Genomic DNA, 19980 nt, shown 5'->3' on the forward strand with positions numbered 1-19980 from the left:
TGAGTGTACGTAAGATTTAATCAAATATTACAAATAAATAAAATTCTTGTTACAAAATATACAGAGTATAGCTACAGAAATGTATATTTTCATATATACATTATGATATTATAGAATTATTTGACTCTTAATAATTTTTCTCATGTCATCAGTAACAGCAAACATGGGCCCATGTCCAGGTATTATAAGATTTGCCAAATCTACTACATGAGATCGCATAAGTGATTGAGTTTTTTGTAATTCTATAGTTCCTAACTCTTTCCAAATCGATGGATCTGATATGTCTTCCTCTTTTTCAAATAAATCTCCTGTAAAATATATAACAATACAGAAATGTACATAAACTATTTATAATGCTACTACATTTATTTTAAAAAATAAAACCTGTAATAGCAAAACATGTAGGTCTCCCAGAAATTGTAGTTTCAACTAAAACTGTAACATCATCTGGTGTGTGACCAGGGGTTGCTATAACTTTAACTTCTGGGCAAATTTTATACCCTGTTTAATATATTTTAGTAATTATAATTTTTATGTATTAATTTTACATTATTGATATAAATTTATAGTAAAATATATTTTAAAAACATCACCGTCTTCAAAATTTTTATTGAAAAATAGTTCACCACGGTGAACACAAGTTCCAATTATATGTTCCGCATTTACGAAAAGATTATTATTTCCTATATGATCGGCATGACTATGAGTACATACGACATAATCAATTTTTTCAGGTGTAATATTATGCTTAAAAAGTGCTGAAATAAAATGTTTTTTTAAGTACTTCGGCAAAATTTGCAAACGTCAGATAAACAGTAACACCTTGTACTATTTTTTCTCGGTCCCAAGCTGTCATAGTATCAACGATAATATTCTTCGATGCCTTTATTAATGTACAAGAACAATTGGCTTTCATTATTTCATTGCCAAGTTTTGTAGAATAACCATTAAATAATACAATAACCTCGCACATTTTTTAAATTAAATTTAAAAGAGTGCTTTTACGCTTTAGATCTTATTTCTCTGTAATTTTATATTCTACACAATATAATCTATTGCAGTATTATTAAATAGAAAAATTATACCAGCTTGCTTAAATTAGCAAACACATTACATTTGTGGTTATGTTAATGTATATGTCGGATCAAAACATACTTGTTCATATTTGTATCGATAGCATAAAATATAACATTTAAGATGAAACTGGTAATTATAATTATTGTAATATTTTAATATAATAGCATATTTATGGAGATTAAATTTAATTTATGAAGATTACTTTTACTGATCTTTTCCCAAATGTTTTAGTTATAAATATTTCTCAACCTAATTAAAACCATTCAAATATTATATATCTATTAATTTTTATTAATTAGATGTGCTTTTATAATAGATGCATTTAAAATATATTTTTAGTATTGTTTATCGAGTGAACCAACAAAACCATGTTTAGTTCTAAGTTTCAAAGGAATTACTTTAATGTTAGATTGCGGCTTAAATATGCAATCTATACTACATTTCATGCCAATGCCTATGGTTCCCAGCACCAAATTTAATTCTTTACCTTTGTGGCTTCCACGTGACAATCACCAAGATTGGCAAATAGAAGGGGTTTGTATATAATCACATATTTTTTAAAATTTTATACTTCATATATAATATATTACAATATATATTATACATTCAATCTTGTAGGAACTAAAAGAATGTTGCGGCAGAGTATTTGTAGATTCGACCCCTGAATTTTCTCCACCTTTAGAGAAAATAGTAGACTTTTCAGAAATTGATGCCATTTTGATATCAAATTACACTTGTATGTTGGCTTTGCCATTTATAACAGAGGACACTGGTTTCAAAGGCATTATTTATGCTACAGAACCAACGTTACAAATTGGACGATTTTTTATGGAAGAACTAGTAGAATTCATTGAACAAACTCCAAAAGCTACATTAGCTAAACATTGGAAGGAAATGTTACATGTATTACCTCCTCCATTAGCTGATGCTCTTAAGCCAAAATCTTGGAAACATATATATTCAATATCAGCAGTTAATACTGCTTTATCGTATATCCAAACAGTTGGATATGATCAAAAATTGGCAAGTTAGCATAATGTTAATTTGAATATTTATATAATTTAATGCTATTTGTAAATCCTTTACTTCTCATAGGATATATATGGTGCATTAACAGTCACTCCTATAAGCTCTGGATATTGTTTGGGTAGCAGTAATTGGTTAATTTCATGTGATCATGAAAAGGTTGCATTTGTAAGTGGATCCTCAACACTGACAACACATCCTCGGCCTATGGAACAAGCTACTTTGAAACATGCTAACATGTTAATATTAACTGGTTTAACTCAAACACCTACTGCAAATCCAGATACTATGCTTGGAGAATTGTGTATGACTGTTGGTAGGTAGAATTATATTATATTGTATATATTTTATTTAACATTTAATTAATTTAATATGTTGTATATTGAAATTCAATTTTGTAGCTATAACACTCAGAACTGGGGGATGTGTTTTAATACCGTGTTATCCATCTGGAGTTGTATATGATTTATTTGAATGTCTTAGTACTCATTTGGATAAGTCTGGTTTCTCACAAGTTCCCTTATTTTTTATATCACCAGTAGCTGAAACATCTTTAGCATATTCAAATATTTTAGCTGAGTGGTATGTTTTATATTAAATAAATAAGTATCAGGACTATTTAAATTATTTATTTTAAAATTATTGCAGGTTGTCAACAAATAAACAAAATAAAGTTTATCTTCCTGAGGAACCATTTCCACATGCTTTTCTTGTTAAAAATGCCAGATTAAAACATTTTACATCTATATATGCTGAAGGTTTTAGTTCTGATTATAGACAACCTTGTGTTGTCTTTTGTGGTCATCCCAGTCTTAGATTTGGAGATGCAGTTCATTTTGTTCAGTTATGGGGTAATAATCCACAACATACCATAATTTTCACAGGTATATCTATTGTTATATATTATATTAAATATAATTTATAGTATATTATAATACATTATTCGTCATATATATATGACTATTATTATGATGTGATTTGTAAAAAGCTTTATAGACAATAATTATCATTTCAGAACCAGATTTTCCATATTTAGATGCTTTGGCACCATTTCAACCATTAGCTATGAAAGCAGTGCATTGTCCAATTGACACATCTCTTAATTTTACTCAAGCTAATAAATTAATTAGGGATTTGAAACCAGAACATTTAGTTATACCTGAGTGTTATACACAACCACCAATAACTGCTCCACATAGAACAGATCTTGTTATAGAACCTGTAGGGGTAAGTGTATTTTTTTAATGATGTGTTATATGCAGATTATTTCATTTAACTTATTTTACATCTAAGGAAAAAGCTTTAATCACTTTCAAAAGAGGTGAAGTTATAAAATTGCCTTTAAAAAGAAAGAAAGGGCGGGTGTTTATTGAGCCAGAATTAGCTGGAAATATAATACCTAATGAAATTCGTCCTGGTTTAAGTCTTGCTTCTGTTACTGGTGAACTGGAAGTTAAGGATAACGTATATACAATAAAAGTATGTATTATTAAAATGAAATTTAATAAGTATGTAATTGAAAAACATGTTTCATTAACCATGAACTTTGTTATTAGAGTATTGAAGATAGACCTAGTGGAAAACGTAAAGCGTCTTCCAGTTCACCTGCACCAATTAAGGAAGAAGTTCTTAAAGAAAGAAAACATGAGTATGGCAATTTGGATCCACAAGAACTCCTTCAAAAGCTTAATCAAGAAGGCATTCAAGGAGCCAAGTTACAACATAGTCCAACTGCGACCAGTATTCATTTAGTAAGAATTTATTAAATACTTTCTTCTTAAAATATAAAATTTTCTTTTATTTATTCTTATTTTACTGTTCATGTTTACAGCAAGATGAAGATACTTTGATTCAAATAGGGGATAATTCGACACATATATTTTGTAATGGTGATCAAAAGATTAGGAGACGATTAAGGTCTATTATTATGCAGTGCCTTAAGAGATTTTAAAATAAGAAGTAAATAGTATTATTCTTTCATATAGTTAAAATTTTATTATAATTTAATTTTATTTATAAATGAGATTTTGACTTATATAGCACACAGAATAATATTCATTCTAAGTACTTTTGATTAATCATAAGCTACAAAGATATATGTCAATATATCTTCTTGCCTTTATCTTGCATATATAGGATGTGAAACTTAATGTGTTACAAAATAATATTTCAGATGTTACAAAAGATACGTTAAATTTTACGATCGTATAACGATCATTTTAAATATTTATATTTGTTTGACTCATTTACTAATGATTAAAATAATTATATATACATAATTATATATATAGTATTGAGAAAATAGAATGAAAATAGCAAGCGCTGTCATAGCATAGCACAATAAAATTCTTGGTATAAAATAGTTTCAGTTACCTTATAATGCAATAATTACATTCAATGGTTACAATTAAAAATTTTGCACTTACTGTTGTAATATTTTGTAACAAAGCAAGCATTACATCTTATACATACATATATACATACATATCGATCTATACATAATCTTTACAAATACAATAATTAAGAGCATGGCAGTATTACATAATTTATTTCATTTATATCTTTTCATGCCATAAAATACTTGAGTAAATTCATTAAAAATCCTATGCAAAAATCTTTACGGAAAAAATATTACAAAATACTATATCATCTTATTCAAAACCATACAACTTATAGTTATATGTAAGACAGAACACATCATTTGAGGGAAAATTTGTTTATAGTACTCTATTTTAACAGTATCTTTTATTTCATACTACTGTGTCCATTTTATATTTTTGATAAGATACTAATTAAATAATATAATTTACCTAATAAATTAAATAAGAATATTTTTATAAAAAAATTTTGTAGCAGTTCGAAATTATATGAATATATTTCACAGATCTAATTAAATATAGAAAAATGGTACAAAAGAGTTATACCATTTGTTAATATTGTTAATATAAGATTATATCAATTTCTATACTTTATAAATATACTTCCTAAAATTACTGCATTATTTTTGCTACATTCTGAATGCAAAACGAGTTTTAGTATTTATTTCAACACATTTTATAGTATCTATATTATTACTTAACTAATGAAAAATTAATCAACATGTTACAAAATGGCAAATGTAGTATTAATAAAAAATATGTTATTAATGTTAAATTAGCAACATAAATTAGTAAAGTATTAAAAAAAATGTTATTAAGTTACAAATATAAAGAAGTAAAATTTCATTATATTATGTACTGTTAGGTGTGCTTAATTATTAGCATTTTCAAAACGTAAGTTCCGGTTTTATATCTTATCACGTATATTTTTATGAAGTTTTATATATTGATCTTAAAATGGAAGGATCTGAATTTTTTATATGCATTCAGAATACAGCATACTTAAATCTAATTGCCAGTTGCAAAACCAAGTGCTAAACCAGCTACAAAAGATGCAAGGAAAAAGTGAAATTCTGTAGGTTTAAAGGAGGTATCACCAGTTATAGAGTGGTACCAACGGCGCGTATGAGATTCACCATTTTTCAATAATTGTTCAGCTTTGTCTAGCTTTCTATCAACGTATCTCTCGACCTGAAACAATAGAATTTGTTACTAATATAATTTATTTAATTTTGAAACAATTAATAATATATTTGTAAAATGTTGTATATAAATTTGTATTTGTATATACAAAGTATTGATATTTCAACTTCCAAAACAAAAATTTTTTCATGATATATACGAAAAGAAAAGAAAAGAAAATTTCAATTAATCAAATTTAAATTATCGTATTTATTGTTCAATATAACTAACTCTTTACAATGTATTTACTATGATATGTTCGTTATTTTTTTTCACAAAAGTTAATGCATAAATTTGCATATATGTTCGAATAATCAGTATAATTGAAGTATAATGGTTAGAAGATGTATAAAAACTTCTTAATGCATGCGCATTACCTTAAAAGTGTTAGATTATAATTACATATACATGAAATATATATGCTATAATAAACTTATATATTAAAAAATTGAAATAAAAATAGTCTTCTGCGATTTAAATAATCTTACTAATTTAAATAATAATATGTGTTTCTTTGGTTTTTAAATACCAATGATCATGATGAAAATGATAAAAATAATATCTAACATACAATGTCAATATTGAAAGTAATAAATATATAATGTTAGTCTATGTTTCTGTACACAACTAATGGCTTCTTATTCAGGATGCTAAACCAATAATGAAACCACCAATGAAGCTTGTTGCCACAAGTGAATTGTATCGACACCATGTTCCTACCTATAAATAATATTAACATTATATTTATATATAGCGACATATTAAATATTCTGAACCTATAAAAATTGTAATATATATATCAGGAATTTTACCTTGTCCATAAGTCTTGGCCCTTCACCTGTCACCTTCTCTTCCACTTTATCTGATAGTTTCTCAGCTTTCTTTTGAATTTTATCCCAATTAATTTTGATGTATCCTTGATGTGCTGCAATCTGTAATATTATAATTCCACCACCAACCGCACATGCAGCAATTTTTCCAACTTTCATTGTTACAAAACCAGTCAACCTATACAAAGTATTTATATAAAGTTAGATACTTTTCTTATTGAGTTCTTTTCTTTGCATGTAATTATATATGAACAAAAGGTATTCTAGATATTTAAAATTACCTTTCTTCAGTTATCATCTTTTTTTAATTTTAATTGTAAATAACTTAGATATATAATGAAATTGAGAAGTTTTAATACGTTTTTGATATATCTATAATACTCACCATCCTGATGTTGTACCGATAATGATTTGCTTGGTGGCAGATTTTTTGCTTACATCTCCTAAGATTTTATCTATTATGCTTTTTGTTTCCTTTGAAATATCTAAACTACATTCTCCTCTGTTCGCATCATCTTTACTTTTCTTTGTTACTGGAAGATTCATCTTCACACTGAAAAAATGTATCAATGTTAATTTCTCACTACAATATAACAATTTTAAAATACATGGGCTATTGTAAAATTTTTAAAATACATGATTTTTTTATTTAAAAATATTATTTTTTGTCAAATATTATATCATTCTTTATATTGCTTGATATCCTTGATATCAGTTTATTTTACAAATTACTACGCAAATAACTATGTATGAACGCTATTTTCACGTCTTTAAATAACACTATTAGTCTTTCTTCGACTATTCGTCAGAATAAAAATATATCGATGACAGCATTATTAAAATATTGCAATAATGAATGTCAATGAACGATAAATTATTACTTATTTCGAATCAACACGTTATATTTACAACGTGTAGATAGAATATTAAAAATAGAAACAAAACATTTCGAAATACAGTGAAAAACGAGAACTGTCTACCGTTTAAATAATTTTGTTGCTCCTGACTTGATTTTTTTCTTGTACACTTTGGACATGATATATTTCAGATGTGTCCTTAAATTACATAATATTTCATAGCGCTTAGTATTTACATATGCGAGGCTCACCTAATTTTTTCGATTACCGAAGTATTTAAATAAAATTAATGTCTTTGAGCTTAGATCAATGTGACAAAATTTCTGGTACTCTGCAACGATCGTTCGAGTTCAAAAACTGACGAAGACGTTAAAATAGCGAAATCACGACGTAACCGTCTATAATATTTGATATTTTAATAATATAAAAATGTATGAATTGATATGCCATATTGTGAATTGAAGGATTAAGAATTAGAAAGATAAATAATATTAATTAGAATAAATTTAATCTAAAATAATTTTTTTAATTACACGAATCATAGAGTAATTTCTTAGAAAAATCGAAAATCTAAGTAGTAGATTTTATCAGATTTTACGAATAATAAAAGATAGATCAATTTATTATTCACTACTTATTTTCTTGTTAGGTTTGGTCCCTGACCTTTATATATTCATTATAATAAATTAAATGTATTATTATATTGTGAATTTTTATACATTTATAGAAAAGTTGAAGGCATAAATTTGCGCAGAATGCACATAATACGAAAAAAAGTATAAAATACCCAAAATATAGTGCTTTCTATAAAGGTAAAATAATTTTCTACTACGATTTTCTTTTTTAATTACATTTTCAAGAATATGAATTTGCATAAAAAATCGCGGTCTATTTATTATTTTTAAGTACCGATCTTCATTGATTTAATGACTTGATAAGCTCGAATTATATTTTATGATTAACAAGTTGAGAATTAAATAAGTTTCCATATGCATCAGAATATATAGGTCAAATTGTTTAACTTTCCGCGCGCTTTTGAGACGTTTCAGAGAACAATGTTCTGTGATGCCGGAATTACATGTCGACATGAACCATGGTAATGGTCTTCCGTAGCGTGATTCGCCATCCTGATTTAACCTGATCGCCGCTTTTAAAAACTTATCGTCCCGATGAGGTGACGAGGTGTCGAGAGTATAAACCGTGAAAACTCTCGGATTTTCGTAGAAAGCGGCCTGTTCTAAGTGTAAACATGTGTCCTTCCTGTTTTTAATGAGTATATTTACCGAGCACGAAAATGGCCCAAGATACTGACGATATCAACTTGACCCCTCAAGAATTACAGATATTATCTGAGTTAGACAGGTGATTTTGAAGTGAATAAAATCTATTCTAATAAAGCTCGTTTTGTCCTCTTACTTTGCTTTATATCAATCGTAGTTTCCTCGCTCTTCTATCAAAATATAACCTAAAAGTTTGTTTGACAGAATAGGCGCGTAATTTGATCGGTTCATTTGGAAGCGCTTGCTCCCCACTGACATCCTTTTCCATGCGTTTGAATACAACGAATATGATTAAAATGTCATTTTGTTTTTATAATTCATAATGTATTTGTCCGTAATCTCTAATATATTAGTTGACACATGAAAATGTGTTTATAACGTTATATAAACGAAACTATTAATGTGAGCTTCTTGTTTATGTGTACGTTGTTAAAAATTTATTATAAAGCAACAATAAATAATGTGCAGTGTCATTTGTGCTTATATAAGAGGTTCTTATTATAATCTTTTAATTAACCAATGTATTTTTTCAATATGTGTGCAGTCGACAATTTGGGTTTTTGAAATTAAACTCACCAGAGCAAACAAAGAAAAAAGCTTTAGTTGTTCGTGCGATTAAATATCTAGAAAGGATGCTAGTCCAAGCACAAGCTGAAAAGCAACGTAGAAAAGCAGATAGTACAAAAATGAATCCTGATGAATTAAAGGACGATGACGAAGACAAAGGAATTAGTATCGATCCTAAAACATATTGTAAACTAGGGCATTTTCACTTACTTTTAGAAGATTATAGTAAAGGTAATTAATTGTTTGTGATAAGTTTTTATTGCTTTTCAGTTACAATATTTTACATTTCTTTTAATTTCAACAGCCATGTCGGCATATCAAAAATTTTACTCGTTAAAAGGGGACTATTGGAAAGATGCTTCATTTTTATATGGTCAAGGGCTTGTTTACTACCACTTCAATGCTTTTCAATGGTAAGTGATAGTGATATAACTTTTTCATTCAGTAGTATTTTGTTTCATAATTGTTTTCCATTATTTTGCATGTTTGTGTTTTCTTGTACATACATAATATTTCATTCTGCTTCTTCGCTATTATTTTACATTGAATAAGATAAATAAAGAATATTTTCAATTTCAATATGTGGTTTAAAGCTTTCAAATACAATATAGTGATAATTTTATACAGAAGAACATTTGCTAGGAATAACAAGTATATTAAAATACTTTGGAAATAGGAAACTTATATTTGCGTTAATATCACCATTTTTTATGATGATTAAAACCATCAAAATCGTAGTAACCCGTTATTAGAAAGAAATCACAATAGTAGTTTATTTAAACTAGTGCTTTGAAATGGGAGGATAAAATTTGAATAAAAATCTCTACAGAAAAATGTTGTAATCTCTCATGAGAGTTGTTCACCTTGAAAAGGGGGCGTCGGCCTCTTCTTAGACGATGTACACATAGGGTTCATCGTTCTCATCTTGTATCCTGTATTTTTTTAATTTCGCGCAAAATCCTGTAGGTAATGTGGTTTTGTTTCTCGATATCGATAAAGTAGAACGGTAAAGTTCGATAAGGTAGATTACTTTCAGAAATTACGGAATGAGTTATCAGCAAGCGAATGCAACAACAGGTGTCGCTAATTTCGCTGAAATAGAGCGAAATGTGCCTACGTGTCGAGTCATTTCATGGATATGGCGACTAGGAAAGCGCGTGGGGGAAATAATAGGCCAAGTACGTATTTATTTCAATGGCCAGAATGATAATTTTCGCTATTAATGCATTATATTCATAGTTAGTGCACTGAATTACTACATTCGTTATTTCTTATCGCTGAGCAAAGTTATTACAGTTTTTAAAGAATTCTTCGTTATGTATTTATGAATTTTTTTAACACATTGCAAGTACGTCTAATTTAGAGAAAATGTAAAACTTGTGCTATGATTAGATCCTTACATTTTTAATGAATTTATTTAAAAAATTCTTTTATGGATTTTTCCATTTATGGATTGTATCGAGAGCCATCGATTACGATATGTATCGACCGCTTTGATAAAACTATCCAGGAAATGTAATTTAACCTTAATCGACATCAATTATCCCTGGTATATTCGAATTTCGTTGCAAATCATTGCACGCGACTCGTGTGACATTTAGCATTGCCAAATTCAGAAATTGAAACGTTTTCATTAATTCTTCATCAGTTGCTTCAAAATAGCTCGTATGATTGCAGCACCATCAAATATTATCGCTTAATGCGGTTACGTTCATCATTCTTGATTAGCATCCGTGTCAGCGACCAGGTCAAAAGTTCGGTTGTCACATTACTATACTAATGAGAGTTCGCGTTATAAAAATCAAAGATGTGTCAAAAATATAAAAATTTGATATTTTAAATCAATTACGTTTTAGCTCGAATCAAATTTAGGTCTATCTAACATTGAAATGAAAATATTGCTTTATTTCTTTCTTTTTTTATTTTTAATACTTTGTAAAATATTATTTCAACAGTGTTATGTTATTAATTAATTACATCAATTAGAAATTTGGCGTAAGTAATGTAACTGCAGATATTGTTACTGTTAACTTGACATTTCCTGTCAGGCAATCGGCTTTGTAGACTGTTAGGAGTGGGAATATCGATTTCCTGTTCAACCCTCCTTAACTCGGATGGTGCAAGATTTCCGTGGAACGAAACTCACAGTGAACTCCCTTTCGATCTTTCAGCATTCTACTCGACTACCATATATCATCTAATCGTTACCAATTTCTGTAATTAGCATTGTTTCAAAAGTATTACTTATATAATAATACAGGGTGTCCATTATAACAACGTAATAATATTGACTAGAGGATGATTCTACGTGCAAAGAGGAATCGGAGGTATGAAATAAAATCGTTTTGTTCAAGACTTAGTTTTCGAGAAAATCGAATTCGAAAATTTTCTTGGTATACATGTATATGTGAACTTGGTCAATTAACGAGTGCGAATATAAGTAGAAAATGTAGAATAAAATTTTATCGTCAAAAAAAAAAAAGTTATTTTATTCTTAAATACAATTGATCTTGATGGTATTCCAAATTTAAATGTATGAACTTAAACGTTTATAAAAGTTACATCCTTTTCCTTTCTTTTCTTTTTCTTTTCTTCTAGAAACATCAAACGACGATAATGTTATTTAAATTGGATATTAAAGATTGAGTTTCACTGTAATTCATTAAACTCATATTATGTAGAAAAGGATTCTGTTCTGACAGTAAAAGTACAACTCGTTAAAAAATTACTTGGTCGAGTAACGCTTTTTCATTTATCCTCTGATTAACGGGAAAGCTGCTGCGGATTTCACGCTGTTCATTTTCAATATATTTGCCGCCATAAGTCACACGTTTTCACAGTAATCTGTATTTACGTGTTAATTGGACATATTTCTTTTTACTAACACACATTTATTCCTATTACGTTTGTACATACAATTTCTCGTTATTTTTATCCAGCATCATGTGATCGTTTCTAAAACACAAATCTTTTTTGTTTTTGTCGCGTGAGTCATTCAATAACCTAACTAAATTTCCACAAAATTTATGATTATTCTATCGCTATTCGTATCGATAATAAATTATGCTATGTTTAAACTTTATAGATTGGAGATTTATATTTTATCTAAAAAAAAAAAGTTGAACAGAAAATATTATTTTGTTTACAGAGAAAGAATTGGATAGAAAATCGTACATTTTATTTTATAGAGGATTTTATAGGGAAATCTACGTCTGCGCTTAATAGTTCTATTTTTTTCTTGTCTTACATCTGCGGGTCAGTTGGTAACCTTGAAACGTCAAAACAAATGCATAATCTTGGTGTAGAGTAATAGTGATCTTAATTTTAGTACAATTTATAGTAATATAGTGCAAAATAGTAATCTTCGGATGGGTCGGAAGAGAAATTTTTCGAAAATGACTCTTTGCCCATGAAAATTTGACCAGCTCTGTTCTAATAAATGCTAGGCATAGCGTGTGATAAAAGAATGAAATTATAATTTCTCGTGCGACGTTGTCTGGAAGGAACGACCATATTGTGACGTACAAGGGTAATATCTTTCGTCTTTATCCTATTCGATAAACCGCAGACTTATTCAGTGAGTGAAATTGAATGGAAAATCCTCTCTGTGCGGATGCGTGAGGCGGTTTCCTTGGATATATTGGGTTTCAAAGCGTCCGTTCAGGTGTGCAAAGTAGGAAGTACGTAACAGCAATTATTTGTAGTCCACGTGAATGAAAAGACAATTACGCGCGCGTATTCGCCATGTTTATGAAAACAAAAAGAACCTTCGCCAAACATGTCCGACTCCCTTTTGCGACTCTATGTCTCTCCGATACTATTCGTAAAAAAGTCAGAATCTTCGATACGATAGATAGAATATTTATTCATGTTTCTACGAAAGGGAATCTAAATAGAAATTTTTTTTCACGAATCATACGTCGTAATAAATATTATTCTGTATTGGTGTTTTCCACATTTTCGCGTATTATGCGCACGTTGCAAATTTTTGAACTCTCGAATTTTCCAAAAAAAAAAAAAAAAAAAATATGCATAAATGAACGATAATAAAATCGAGAAACGTCAAACGCAAGGAAAAATTGGTAGAAGGGTACGTCATGAAAATAAAAGTTTATTTCGTAATATGTAGCCTTGGATTTTGATCTTTTTCTCTCGAATTGCCCCGTTTCTTCTAATTTTTTTTAATTCGCCTGCTTTTGTATCGTAAATTCTATGGAGATTCGTTCGCTTTTGTATTAGCTTTCACTCACCCTGCGAATAGCAACAGTAAATAGAACTGCAAGGTAGTGTGCTCGGTAACTAAAGAAACTGGAACGGGTCGCTCGATACCGCCGCGCTCTTGATAATTTTGTGTTTTGTTTGGAATGGTAAAAATGATAAATCTCGTTGAATAATTAAATCTCGGTGGATGTTGAATTTTTATTATATACGCGAAACGAATGATCGTTACGGCAAGGAATTTTGTCATTTCGAATTACGCGACTGTGCATTCGAATTAGAAATAAACAAAGAAATGAAAGCAAATTTCTCTCTATGATAAATTTCAGAGATACAGATTCTCGACTCCTCACCGCAAGGCGATTATTAATATTTGTCCTACAAAAAAAAAAAAAAAAAAAAAAAAAAAAAAAATTAGCGCTATATATTTTTTTTACATCCGATACCAAAAATTTAAGAATTTTTAGAGATAACGAGGTGATCGTTCTGTGGATCATTCATTTTCAATTCTTCGTCATTATATCGTGAAAGAATTAATACGAGAAACAAAAGAAAAAAAGAAAAAGAACAAGAAATACGTGAACGTATTGATTGCGTAACACGTGGTACTTCATTTTTCATGTTTTCATAATCAAAAATTGAAAGAAATTGGATATATTAATTACATTCGCGTGATAGGTTAGTTGGTTGCAGCGTATGGCACCGCGTTTGCGATCGCGATAATTAGACGAATAGAGCCACGGTTCGTCGATAACAGAAATTACAAAGAGAAAATGGTTTGGCGCACGCTAACTCGCTGAAGTATCGACGGTGAAATGAATATTATGGTTTTTGTACCGTGAAGTTATTTCTTTGTTACCTTACATCACGTGACTGCACAAACAGGATGTTCACTATATGTATTTATAGTATTTTATAGTGCACTGTAGCTGAAACGAGTTATTGCGACTTTCCACCTTGATTCAAACATCTCCTTTAAAGGTAAATCGATATTTATTCTGGAAAATAACTTAATTTATAACAACGTGTAAATAGCTTTGTAAATTAATTGGCCTGTTTCTACATTTTAAACGATAATCGAAGATAATTAACAGGTGAGCCCTCTTGCACGGTGATTTAGTAGCTGACATCAATTTTGGATATTATTCGTAGATTTTTTTATTCTTATTGATTCTATTGTAATAAATTCGATGTAATAATTCGTTTCACTTGCTAAACTAAACTGTGAACCGAACCGTTGGTAATTATTGAACGCTTCTTTGAAATTTATTAGTACTGACACTAATTATACCGATAATTTGTAACTTGGGAAGTTTGACTAACGATATTAGTTCGATTATGCACTAATTGTTTACACAATGTGTCCATTAAATAACTTTATGAAAAACGTTTCAACGCAACGAAACAAAAACGTACACTCCTATCGAAAGATACCGAACGTAAAATAAAAATTCAAGCTCTCTCGTTGGAAAATACTAAACACGAAATAAAAGTTCAAGCTCTCGTTGGAAAATACTGTAAACGTTAAATAAAAATTCGAGCTTTCATCGAAAATGATATTAGGCGCAAAAAAAAGAAATAAAAGAAAAGAATTCAATCTATCCACTGAAAAATGCTAAAACCTTTAATCGTAGTACGAATATAAAAAAATGTGTTCCATTTTTAATAGTTCATATAACAATTATACGCGTACGCTTAATTATACCGAATATACCGAAATTAACGCGAAAGATGTCGATCGCGGCACAGTATAAATTTATATATTTTGTAGAGTACTTGACTGTCTTTGGTCCGAAACGAAGGGAGGCTGCAGCAACCCCTTCTGTTCGATCGGCGAGCCTTTTTTTCGTCAACTTTTCACCCTCTGGCATTGAATGGAGCCAAATCTCCCTAAGGGTGATTCACGTGACGCGTGACTCGTCAGTTCGTAATCTCTCGTACGTGTGTAGCTCGCGTATTGTGCATTGTATCGGTGGTTGCAATATTTATAACGGGCCCGTCGCATTATACAGTCGTCGTCGACTCTGTGCATGCTTCTGTTTTACCATTTATCGATTTTTCTTATTTTCTACGCGCCCGCGGCCCTAACAATCACAGAGGGATACGACGCGGCTACTTTCTTCTATCGTACGAACAGACTATTTGTATGCGTTTCAGAATCTTTGAGCGATTGTCTCAGTTTTAATGGTATATGTCGGAAGCAGTCACAGTCAAACGTGAATTATGAGCAAGAGTGTGATAAATGTATGTACTGAGTAGTTTATGGGATGTCAAAATAGGAATACTTAATCATCTCGTACATGAACTTTCTACAATAAAAATCAGAGGTTATGTGCGCGTCCGCGCGCGCTCGCACGTAGCAGTTGTAACCCAAATTAAAATTGTGATGGGAGAGTTAACCTTAAAATTAGTTGGAACGACTTTGGTGACGCTAATCGCTATAAGCAATCTATATTTTCTCGGTTACGTGTATCGATGATGGAAAATTATTTTTGGATAAACATTATCGGTGGTGATAGAACATTTCTTGGTTACTGTTGATCGTTGTCGATGACGAAACGAATTTTCTTGCTGATTACTTATCGAACATAAGACTGACCTTCTAGCGTTGAATTATTCTGTAATTCGTCCTTTGAAATCCAGCTTCCTCAGGAATCATGCAAAAAATGATGTTCAACGAAAAATACTTTCGAATAGGTCGTAGATATATGAAAATCGAATTACAGTGAAAAGAAGATGAATTGAAAGTACATTTTAAAAAAAGCAGAATCCACGTTGCTGTTTTTCTATACAGTGAAATTTGTGCATAATCGTTTCGTTATTAGGTAACTATTTTGAGCACAGTTGGTTGATACAGCAGCCGGGCTGTTTGTCCGCCATGGCAGAGTGGCGTTGAGTCACGTGCAACGCATAGAGATGCGTTGCAGACGATCGATTTTACGGCCTCTCCTTCTACGCACGTGTTCAGCCATGTATAGTCACACATCAAATTGGCGATCGTAACAGTCCTTATCTGTTTCCCGTGGGAGCACGATTCTGCTCTTCTTTTCGTTTTTATAAAATTAACCTTTTAAAGGCTCGTTTGGTTTAAGTAGAAAAACAAAAAAAAGATACTTCTTTTATCTCGCTACTTTTATTACGTAAAAACTATTTTACTGATATTTTAGTAAGTGTATGATGTTTTAAGCTTCTAGTTTTGTATTTATGGTAAAAGATCAAACGTATAAAATACGATTATTATTGAGCAGTAGTATGGGACGTGACCTTTTATTGAAATATTAGATGAATATTACGGAGATGTTGGGATTTTAATTAATACTTATACATACGTATATCTTCTTTTAACGACGATCGTGAAATTTTCTCCAACAGCGTGGATATTTTGAAATTACGATAAAAGTTTATTTAATGGTGTATTAGAGATAAATTTCTCAAATTATATTCGAATTCGAGTTAGATAAAATATCGGTTAGCGATTCTCTGTCGTCCATTGTTCCATCGTTTCATCTGGAACATTTTTAGAATGTTAGAATAGAATGGTAATTAAGCTTCTTGTCACTGTCAATTACCTTAGACATTGTCATAGTTAATCTCGTCAGTCATCCATGCAATTATACATTTATCTTCAATCTCCTTATTGTGTAATTCACCGGGTTATTTTGTACTCCTCGTGTCTGGCAGTGGAAAAATAAAACGTGGCAGTGTCACGTTAGCATTATAACGAGATCATTTTGCTTCAATATATTCATCGTACAATTTTTGTTATTCCATAATACAATATCTTTTGTGCATTATGAAATAATAGACGAAAAAACAGAAAAAGATGTCAGCGAAGAGTGAAGATAAAATATGCAAATAAAACAATAAGTAAAATTGTTATAAATCTTTTATTAAATATTTTTAAATTTTAATGTCATTTGACGAAGAATGCAACTGATTTAAAAAGTCTTCTTTGTTATTCTACCGAATCTAAAAAAATGTTTGAAGGAATATTTTCATTACTAAGATTAATACGATCTTAAGGAATTTTCAATTTTATGCAAATCTCTTCCGTAGTATGAATATTCAAGAAGCTTCAAAGAAATAAATATAGTCGTAAAAAAACATAAATCAAAGGATATTTGAATACAGACGCCATAAAAGTTCTTCGTATCAACGAATTTTTGTTACCGAAAAAATGACGGAAATGATTAATAAATACGTTTTCTTCTCAATATATTTAACTAATAATAATAAATATATATTAACCAAGTATGTTTCTTTCCAAAATTTGCGTACATCGATCATGTATAGAAAAAACATTCAAAATATTTGAGATATATTTGAGAGTGCTATCAAATTTGTAAATATATAAAATTTTATTTTCATATTTGAAGGATGAAAAATGTATAAAAATGTAATTTTGATAGGAAAATATTCAAAATATCACGATGAAATTTTCACTAGTGTATATGTAGAATATGCAGAAAAATTCTATGTTTTTACTACCATCCTAAAAAGAAAAAATGATATTTCAGTTCTATAAATAGTATATTCGAAATATAACAGAGTTCGATCTGTGTAAGTAGAATTCCGGAAACGATCAAACATATTTTTACATATGGCACACTAATAAAGCAAGTTTCAATTTTACAAGCCTAATATGCAAAGCCTAATGTGTAAAGTTCTATCTATTTGCATGCAGAATATTAAAGACACGAAATTCTATTTTCAGAAATAGAATATTCAGAATACATAAAATTCTACCCATGAATGGCTACCTATAAATCTATATTTTTGGAATCAGCATTGTGTCTAAAACAGACACAAATTTTATTTTTTCCATTCATAGACATAAATCCATAAAACGACCTGTGTACTTAAAATGTTACAAGCGTAATAAATATACATACATATACATATTTATTAAACTCGTCCAATATATTATTATCACAAATAGAGTATACAAAATGGGTAAAAATTCTATTTTCGCTAAGGTCACGAAAATAGAATAGCACGTGCCCTCCAATCAACGATAATATGCAACGATTCGAACGACCACGAAAAGAACCGAACGTTCAACAACACGTACAAAATTCAGAGACGACAAGGGCAATTAATTTGAATACTTATCTACCCGTTGGCCACGTGTTTCCAACGCGAGGAATTAAACTAAGGAAGCAGTCTCTTAGCAGTCGGCGGTTCGCATTTATTCGCTCTTATCGCGCTGACTGTTGTAAGTTTCCAGAGGTGGAGAGGCACCTTGCACGTGAGACTTTTCACGAGGGCTACACACGTGTACGTCGTTGTTCAAACGACATGGCCGCTGCACCCTGCCGCGTACGCGTGCAGCAAGGTGCATGCAAGCTCTGACCCAGATCGTACGATCGATATTCTCTGCCCCAGATACGCTTACAGAGATTAATATTTTTTCCACGCAAGCCTGACGATGATCGACCCCCCTCCCTTTTCATGAACTTCGTATTTACCGTCATTTCGAGTCGAGGTCCTTCTGACCACGTTTCAGGATTAACCCTCGCTACGCTGTGCTGTAATCGTGTGCGACATTGTTGAGCTTGTTGATTTGAGTCTCTTAAACGGTAAATAACTGCTACTTATATGACGAAAGAATTATTTTAGGTTGTCTAATATGTTTGTTTTTCATCAAATTCTGTTTTTTTTTTCATATGTATTCTTTTAGCACAATTGTTTCCTTTTAACTGGCTCGTATTCCTAAAAACTACGTTTGAGATACAAACGATAATCATTTTGATATATCTTATTGCGTTGTACAAAATTAAACGGTATTTTAATGAGGTGCGCTTTACTCCAATAATTCGTACGTGTAATTTCGCTGCTTGTGAAATCAACCATACAAATTGATGCTTACAATCTCTCGAATTACGCACGCGAGTCTGACTTAGTCGCTTAATTTGGAGTCATTGATCTAGATTGATCTTTGAAATTCATTTCTCGCTGCTAACTGATTTACAGATTACTTGCTACGATCGGCCGTATAATTGGACATATAAAACAAGCTGTTTGAATAATTCTTCGTATAATGAATTATATTCGAAAAATAGAGGGAAACGTTTGCATTAAAAATTACTTTTAAATATTGTTCCAAAGATATCGTTCTAGTCTTCTTCTATTCCAGGTAATCTATACCATCTTCAGCACAACATTTTTTTTTTAGAGATTTGTAAATTGATGTTTAAAGAGACCTTCTAATACCGCTGAATCACTATAAAAATACCTTGAGAATTTGCATTAGATTCTAAAAGACTTATGAATAATTACATAAATATAGCATGTCGCTTAGCGGCATGTTATTAAAAGAGAGGAATATTCATACATGTTAAGAACCTTTGGAGACAAGAAATTAGAATATTTCTCGTTCGTTCAAAAATATTGAATTCATTCAAATATTTTTAATATTTCTATAGATTCAAGCTAAATATCATAAGACGATTAAATTTTCCCAGAAGTCTCGTTAAAAGCGAAGAAATCACTGCAGCCTTGCATATTTAAATACAAAAGTCTCTGTTCATAGCCATTCGTATAAAAAATCTTTATTAACCATGAT

The 19980-nt window shown here is 30.1% G+C and overlaps 4 protein-coding genes and 1 long non-coding RNA gene across 8 annotated transcripts in view; 2 read left to right on the plus strand and 3 right to left on the minus strand.

The window, feature by feature from the left end:
• On the minus strand, positions 1-973 carry LOC132908906 (metallo-beta-lactamase domain-containing protein 1). The gene is made up of 4 exons (XM_060963351.1): positions 823-973; positions 594-758; positions 385-501; positions 1-308 (listed from the first exon to the last, which is right to left on the minus strand). Exons 1-4 carry the CDS (start codon positions 971-973, stop codon positions 109-111), a joined length of 633 nt encoding a protein of 210 aa, XP_060819334.1. The 3' UTR covers positions 1-108.
• Positions 974-1014: 41 nt separating this feature from the next.
• LOC132908905 (integrator complex subunit 9) lies at positions 1015-4717 on the plus strand. The gene is made up of 10 exons (XM_060963349.1): positions 1015-1206; positions 1417-1611; positions 1696-2100; positions 2173-2419; positions 2505-2685; positions 2752-2987; positions 3119-3330; positions 3397-3582; positions 3660-3854; positions 3935-4717. Exons 1-10 carry the CDS (start codon positions 1198-1200, stop codon positions 4052-4054), a joined length of 1986 nt encoding a protein of 661 aa, XP_060819332.1. The 5' UTR covers positions 1015-1197; the 3' UTR covers positions 4055-4717.
• A 663-nt stretch (positions 4718-5380) lies between these two features.
• Positions 5381-7732, minus strand: LOC132908907 (FUN14 domain-containing protein 1). Of its 3 annotated transcripts, none has more exons than XM_060963353.1 (4): positions 7602-7732; positions 6879-7046; positions 6476-6671; positions 5381-5672 (listed from the first exon to the last, which is right to left on the minus strand). In XM_060963353.1, exons 2-4 carry the CDS (start codon positions 7037-7039, stop codon positions 5490-5492), a joined length of 540 nt encoding a protein of 179 aa, XP_060819336.1. In that variant the 5' UTR covers positions 7040-7046; positions 7602-7732; the 3' UTR covers positions 5381-5489. The 3 variants fall into 3 exon arrangements, with proteins under 3 accessions (XP_060819336.1, XP_060819335.1, XP_060819337.1); XM_060963352.1 differs by having other exon boundaries at positions 7474-7612; XM_060963354.1 differs by lacking the exon at positions 5381-5672 and adding an exon at positions 5854-6383 and having other exon boundaries at positions 7474-7612.
• Positions 7733-8425: 693 nt separating this feature from the next.
• The window catches only part of LOC132908901 (histone demethylase UTY), a 154136-nt gene continuing 142581 nt past the window's right edge, over positions 8426-19980 (plus strand). For both annotated transcript variants that reach the window (XM_060963322.1, XM_060963323.1), the window contains exons 1-3: positions 8426-8712; positions 9175-9428; positions 9502-9610. In XM_060963322.1, coding sequence (XP_060819305.1) covers positions 8645-8712; positions 9175-9428; positions 9502-9610 — 431 coding nt within the window. In that variant the 5' untranslated portion in view covers positions 8426-8644. The remainder of the gene's footprint in view (positions 8713-9174; positions 9429-9501; positions 9611-19980) is intronic.
• LOC132908908 (uncharacterized) lies at positions 16365-19623 on the minus strand. The gene is made up of 3 exons (XR_009658454.1): positions 18532-19623; positions 16985-17089; positions 16365-16922 (listed from the first exon to the last, which is right to left on the minus strand). It is a non-coding gene; the product is annotated as an uncharacterized LOC132908908 (long non-coding RNA).

This window comes from Bombus pascuorum, chromosome 7 (assembly GCF_905332965.1).
Source record: "Bombus pascuorum chromosome 7, iyBomPasc1.1, whole genome shotgun sequence".
Classification (NCBI taxonomy): Eukaryota; Metazoa; Arthropoda; class Insecta; order Hymenoptera; family Apidae; genus Bombus; species Bombus pascuorum.

Bases quoted from the DNA above. Each gene is read 5' to 3' on its own strand.
- LOC132908906 (XM_060963351.1), bottom strand. From the start codon at position 973: ATGTGCGAGGTTATTGTATTATTTAATGGTTATTCTACAAAACTTGGC. The intron at 502-593 runs GTGATGTTTTTA...TATATTAAACAG, and splicing joins CAATAAAAATTTTGAAGACG to GGTATAAAATTTGCCCAGAA. The intron at 309-384 runs GTTTTATTTTTT...TATATTTTACAG, and splicing joins TACATGTTTTGCTATTACAG to GAGATTTATTTGAAAAAGAG.
- LOC132908905 (XM_060963349.1), top strand. The intron at 2,686-2,751 runs GTATGTTTTATA...AAATTATTGCAG, and splicing joins TCAAATATTTTAGCTGAGTG to GTTGTCAACAAATAAACAAA. The intron at 2,988-3,118 runs GTATATCTATTG...TTATCATTTCAG, and splicing joins ACATACCATAATTTTCACAG to AACCAGATTTTCCATATTTA.
- LOC132908907 (XM_060963352.1), bottom strand. From the start codon at position 7,529: ATGTCCAAAGTGTACAAGAAAAAAATCAAGTCAGGAGCAACAAAATTA. The intron at 6,672-6,878 runs GTGAGTATTATA...TACTTTGTATAG, and splicing joins ATCGGTACAACATCAGGATG to GTTGACTGGTTTTGTAACAA. The intron at 5,673-6,475 runs GTAAAATTCCTG...CTATTGTTTCAG, and splicing joins GGCCAAGACTTATGGACAAG to GTCGAGAGATACGTTGATAG.